The sequence below is a fragment of the Taudactylus pleione genome, unplaced genomic scaffold (assembly GCF_031769625.1).
Source record: "Taudactylus pleione unplaced genomic scaffold, aTauple2 ptg000329l, whole genome shotgun sequence".
In the NCBI taxonomy this organism is placed as follows: domain Eukaryota; kingdom Metazoa; phylum Chordata; class Amphibia; order Anura; family Myobatrachidae; genus Taudactylus; species Taudactylus pleione.
Genome location: NW_028284730.1, coordinates 9,386,652 through 9,393,677, shown reverse-complemented (window position 1 = coordinate 9,393,677; position 7,026 = coordinate 9,386,652). Strand labels below are relative to the sequence as shown.

Genomic DNA, 7,026 nt, shown 5'->3' with positions numbered 1-7,026 from the left:
AATCTTTGTAAACTTGAGTAGAATTTTCCATGTTTGCAGGTATGGAGAATAATTAGCAGCTAAGGAGCAGGATGAAGTCTTACCAGGATATACCAGGTAAAATGCAGGTAACAGATGAAAATATGGTATTTGAACAGAAATAGAGAATTCACACAGATTATAATTGCAGGTAGTCAGAACTGCCATAGAGCATAACTAACACAGAGCATAATATAAGTTTGCAGGTATGGAGTTTAATTAACAGCTGCGGAACAGGATGAAATATTACCAGGATGTACCAGGTTAAATAGCTGGAAACAGATGAGAATGTGGTACTTGAACAGAAATCCAGAATTCACACAGATAATAATTGTAGGTAGTCAGAACTGACATGGAGCATAACACACAGAGAAACCACCCAGGCAAGAAACATAGTTAGGACTGTCCAAGTAGCCAGAGCTGGAGCCATATCCCAAGAACCAGAAAACAAAACTAATGACCAGCAAGGCAGCATATAAGGCACTAAAACAGATGTTGTCATGATTGCTAATTAGGCAATAACTCACCAGGTGACTAATCTAGTAAAGTAGGGACCAGAACCACAGTTCATACACAAAAGGTCTGGTGAACCCTAGTGGGGAGAAAGCATATAGCAAGGGCAAAGTAGACTGCACTAACACAAGCTTGGTTACTGCACCCTTATGTTTAATTGGTCATTCAATAAAGATGTTCTATAAGTTTAATCTTTGTTTTGTAACTTTTACTGTAGTCTGTGCACCTAATCAAGCTAACCCTCTTTTTCTTTGTGAGCTTTGAAACCTGCAAACTAATTGGTGTAACTGGAGATTAGGTCATTATGAACTACTGTAGACTGCATATCAATAGAGAGAGCTGCACCAATGTGTATACATCCATACGGTATTCTTCTGACATGCCCACAATTTGCCTCTTCTGTTATAAAGGGAAAGAAGTGTGCAATGCAAAAAAATTGAATACTACAACATTTTATTTCACATGAATAGTACAGCAAAGCACATTTTTATGGATCATAGTTGTACTTACATCCAACTCCAAATCAGGTCCTAAAAATTTGTTAGTACAGGAATAAGTAAAAATAAGCTAATTAAAATCTATATACCATTTTTTTCAATCTCTTAAAATAAATCAGTCTCCCTGGAAGAAACAAGAAATGAAATCCCCTGGCAATCCTTTTCTGAAGTGAGGAAGGACATGTGTAAAGTATAATATAAATATCAGCAACATGCACAAATATGTAAATAATGTTTCCCGAACTGTCAACAAATCTGCAAGGTTCTACTATATCTTCTCTCCAAGGTATGTTCTTTCCTCTAATATTATAGTTTTATAATTTAGCTAGTATTTATGTTAAAAATCAATGATGGAAATGATTCATGCCTATTGTATGCATTAAAAAATTTAAAAAATCAGTGAATAGAATGTTCATTGATATTTTGAAAAAAAAAATCAATTTCAATTGTTAGCAGTGAATGATCTATACATTAGGCTAAATATAACTGTAAAATGATAAACATAACAATTTAACAAGTATGTATAATTTAATAATAACTATGATGCTAATTATAACAATTACTAAATCAGAATTATTATTATTATTAGTAGTAGTAGTAGTAGCAGCAGCAGTTTTGGAAATTAATTTTAACAACTGTCAGTTCAAAATAAGATTTTTTTTTTAAATGATTGCATTTGTGGAACCCATACTGTAGCTTCCTATACACAATATATAAACATGTGTTTAACTGATAAACAATTTTATACAGTAGTTTAAGGGTTTAAACTTCACTAATGATCATGTCAAAGTGACCCAAAATATTAGCCACTTTCCTATATATGCAAACACTCAAGACAGTATATTTTATATATACTGTATATATAATTATTAATTTTGTATCTTCACTTTATAAACTGATCAAATAAAGTAAAATTAAAACTATATACTATATGTTGTTGTTGTTTTTTTTAGACTTACAAGATGTTTAACAACCAAACAATTACTGATGGATTTCAGATTGTGGCATTTTCCACTGATGCAGTGAGGCAGCCTCTTCTGTTCACTGTCTTTTTACTGATTTATTTGACTGGAGTTCTGGAGAATGCTGCGATAATTACACTCATATTAGTTGATAAACAATTACATATTCCCATGTACTCATTACTTGGGAATCTATCAGCTGTAGATATTTGCTACCTGACTGTTACCCTCCCAAAACTACTGTACATTCTGCATACTGGGGATAACTTTATAACATTTATACATTGCTTCATTCAGATGTATTTTTACAACTCTATTTGCAGCACAGAAATTGTATTGTTGTCTGTCATGGCTTATGATCGATACGTGGCTATTTGTAACCCTTTACGCTACCACCTTATAATGAATAAGAAAAGCATTGTCCTGCTTTTGTGTGTAACCTGGGTGTCTGGAAACTTAAATTCTTTATTTCTTACAAGTTTTGCTACACAGCTGTCATTTTGCCAGTCACATAAGATTCATCACTTCTACTGTGAGTGTAAAGCCATATCAAAAATTGCTTGTTCTGTGCATTTTTTTAATATAATTGTATATATAGCAGCATGGATTTTTGTGCCATTTCCTTTCCTGCTAAGTTTTTTATCATATGCTAAAATCCTTAAGAGCATCTTACACATTAGGTCAGCAGACAGCAGAAATAAATGTTTCTCCACCTGCACATCTCACCTTACTGTTCTCACAATATTTTATGGCACTATAATGTGTGCATATATGGCCCCATCCTCAGGAAATTCAGAACTACTTGACCAAGTGTTCTCAGTATTCTATGCTGCAGTGACTCCCATGCTGAACCCTTTAATATACAGCCTAAGAAATAAAGATGTAACTAGTGCTCTGTCTCGTAATTTAGTAAAGAAGAAAAAATTGTAATCCTTGATTTAAACTATGCATTAAGATTCAGAACATAGGCTGCCAAGATATTAGGTATTGGGTGACATGATTCTCTTTTGCAAATGGTTTATTTAGTAATAGTTTTAAGGCAAACTCCAAAGTTTAGCAACATTTAAACTTTAGCCCTACCACTCAAAACACACAGCAATGTAGCTGCTCCTTAGAAGACCCACATGAATTGGTGAATTACTCTCTTGATAGGACCTATCATGGGTGAATTTCCAGAAATTACAGATATTTTGGATACAGTACAAATTTGACTATATGGAGATATTAGACAGAATGTGATTGCACACATTACTGGTATCAAAGGTATTATTGCAGCTGGTCTAGGCTGTAAAGGAAGAGTTCAACATTTTAGTAAATTGGGAGTGGTGCTGGTACAGTCATTCCTGGGAAAAGATCCTAAGTACATGCAGGGCAATACCATTTTAAGGATTAGAGTTTTTAGTTTTACAGTAATTGCTATAGTTAGGTATAAAGTAATAAATATTTATATAAAAACAGGCAACAAAGTATGAAAATTCAGTTCATTTATGGGAGACTAAATAAATTCAACTTGTCTTAAATACTAGAGAATTAGTGGTAAAATAAAATCTGTATTGGTAAAAGGGTTTATTTGCTAAAAATGTAGATTTAAGAGAGTATGATGTTTGTATTTTAGAAACACAGATTATGATTTACTAAACAGGATAACTTTTATAAGGCTGCGAAATAGACTTGGATTAAGCAATTTGGTACAATAAAATTAAGCTCAAATTGCAAATGCTTTGGGAATCAAAGTGAGATGGGATATGTGACCAGTAATAGCTCAGGGTAGGTACCAGTTAGCTGGCCTATGGAAAGTGAGCAACTTTTTTTTCTGTATTATATGATGAGGAGGATTACTATTATTTGAAAAATATAGAAAGATCGGCAGTTGAAAGAAGGAAAAGGGTCTTTATTACATGTTCTTAGTTAGTTTTGAAGTTAATGGAACTCTAGTAAAAATAGTAATCATAATAATTTTATTCTTATCTTCTATATTGCCACAGTATTCAACAGTAGTGTATACAAAATATTTGTTATTCAGATTAGTCCATATCCCATTGGAAAATGCAGTCTAAATTTCCTAACATATATACAAGCAAAAATACTCATTAGCGTTAATTTTATCAGAAGGTATTTACACTACCAGTATGTTTGCTGAGTATAAGAGGAAATCAGAGTACCCATGCAAACATGAGAGAACCCGTAGACATAACACAGAAAGGGCCCTGGATGGGAATTGAACTCATGACCTCATTGCTAAGAAGCAGTAATGCTAACCGCTATGCCACTATGATTGTCCCAATCATGATAATTTAAAATGGATGGGTACTGTGATGAAACTGTTGAATTCTTTTGGTGTGACTCAAGCTTGTATGTGTTATCAGCTATAACAGTACAAATTTCTGATATTAGTGACAATAAGAGTCTTGACATGGAAAAGATGATATTCTCAGGTAAGGATTAGATTCAGTATATATTAAAAAACATTTTTATCTTTTTGCTTTTTTAATTTGTGGTTCTGAGATATACTGTGAAAGAATATTCAGATTCTTTATAATAAAGTTAAATATCCAGGATAAAAGAACCACATTAACATAACATGATAAAGTGGTTTTGCGACAGTGCACAGTCTTAATTTAATAATTATATCTTTACTATTACCTTATTAAGCTAATTTTAATGTATACCATCCTTAGTGATGTGTTTATTAAAGCAAACCACATAAAAATTATATATATTTTTTAATTTTATGCAGGACAGTAGTGCATTCCAACATAGGGACTATCAGTTCCTGCTCTCATCTATTCTGTTTTTGTGTCTTGGAGTAGCATCCCACCAGCAGCACGCATTATGTGAATCCTAAGAAAGGGTAATATTGCTTACAGAATTGTGACCAGGTGTAATTCCTTCCTCTTGGATGTACTTTGAATACCGATTGTAGTAAAATTAGTTTAATTGTACACATTATATGTGGTGGGTAATTGTTTTTTTATTACAGTAATTGCTAACATTAGTGGTCTGTATAGTTAGATTAACCAGGAGGCAAGAGCACTTCCAGATCTCTCAAGTGAAAATGTTTACTTTTATTTCAAATAAAGTTATAATTAATAATATTTATGCATAAAGTATATAGTATAAATTACAGAATCTTTCTAAAACTGTACACTGTGATCAGGGTGACTTAATTAAAAGAGAACTTCTGACTTAATTAAAAGAGATATCTCTGGTATTCATCTTTTTAAAGAACACTTTTCTATATAACTTGGACTAAACAAGAATTTATCCGTCCTTCATCTAATCACTAATTTTAACATTTTCAAGATGATATTATAAATAATGAAGACGTATCTGCAGCTGAAGACAATACAATTGTGTCTCAAAAAAGATTAAGAGGGGTGGGAGTTACTGTTGAGAACCAACGTGGTTGTATTTTGTTTATTCTCATCTTTTCTATAAATTTTGCATTGTCATGACAATATTTGGTACTGTACATGATACCTATGAAGTATTATAATTTGACCAAAAAACTAGCTCAATTATATACATGCATGTTGTTCCTGCTATTGAATCTGTATGTATCTGTTTTTGTACTTCCTGTGTTTTTTGTTTTGCATCCATTTAAATTAAAAAGAAAAAAAGGGAAATATTATGTGTTCATTTTAATTTTAATTCTATGTAGCATGATCATTTAATGATATACATGTGCATGCCCCATTACCACCTAGTTATACTTATTCAGCTGCATGTGGAGATACAACTGAGTTGTGTATGACTTTGTATCACCCATTCTTGAATATGCTCAGATCTGGAGCTTTCACAGTGTGAAAATACAGAAGATGGAATTCACCACACAAGATGGCATTCACTACACAAGATGGCAATCACCACACAAGATGGCATTCACCACACTAGATGCCATTAACATTGTATCAGGCTTTGTTTTTAACAATTTTTTGCTTTGAAAATTGGTCTTCAATATTAGACAGCAATATATTTTCAGAAACCTCTCTAATACAGCTGTAACACATATACATCATGTGTATTGGAGAGAAATGTAAGTACTAAAATATGCATACAAAGGCATAATGTATAATTGAGCAATGAAGAAAGTGTCTGTTAGTATCAGAAGCACCTTCCCAGATAGCCAATCACAAGTTGTTTGCTAGTTCTGGTCTTCATCATCATCGACATCATTATCATCATTAGGTTTTTTGAACTTGCCCCTAACCAACTGCTGTATGTGTTGTGTGTCCTAATTTGCTGTGACATTTTGTAAAAAGAAGATAATTAAATTTTTGGAGGGTGGGTGGGAGGGGCTTATTTAACCAATTTGTTGGTTTAAGAGAGAACCAATATATAATATGGATTATGTTTGATGAAGACTATCTGTGGGATTCAGCTCATTAAGAAGGGAACTAAACGAATTATTTTCATTACTAGAGGGTTTATTGTGCTGTATCCCATCTCTAACAGCATGGGTATCCTTGTATGACACTTCAGAGTTTATTATCTGCCCCTCCACTATGCAAAAGATGGTAAGTACTGTATATAATGTTTAATAATTAGATAATGCTTGTTTTTTTTCACACATGATACACAGCTCAAACTGGCCCAGCACTCACTCTTTCTTAACTTGTAATTCATAGATTTGCTATGTTTTAGGAACATTTTGCAGCACATATGCACCAAGTTACATTTACCATAAAGATGATAATTCTTGCCGCATCAACCATGTTGTCAACACTGCTGATTAGACTGCAACTAAAATGCTATTGTTTTATGTTTTCATGGTTACCTCATGTATTTCAGATAGAGAAAGGGCTTAGTTTTGATGAATTATTTGATGAACTGTTATATTTTTAAAAATATTATTTTATTACTTCTTGGGGATTTTTTAACCAATTGAATTTTGTTGGTTCAAGAGAGAATCAAGATATGTTATGGATTACATTTGATGTAGTCTAACGGTTGGATTAATCTCATTAGTAAGAGAACTAAAATGATTATTTTAATAATTAGAGGGTTTATTTTACTGTAATCCATCCCTGTATCCC

At 32.6% G+C, this 7,026-nt stretch overlaps 1 protein-coding gene across 1 annotated transcript; it reads left to right on the top strand.

The window, feature by feature from the left end:
• The first annotated feature begins 1,990 nt into the window (after positions 1-1,990).
• On the top strand, positions 1,991-2,920 carry LOC148509337 (olfactory receptor 2K2-like). Its single transcript, XM_088443461.1, has one exon. It carries the CDS (start codon positions 1,991-1,993, stop codon positions 2,918-2,920), a length of 930 nt encoding a protein of 309 aa, XP_088299587.1.
• The last annotated feature ends 4,106 nt before the right edge of the window (positions 2,921-7,026 follow it).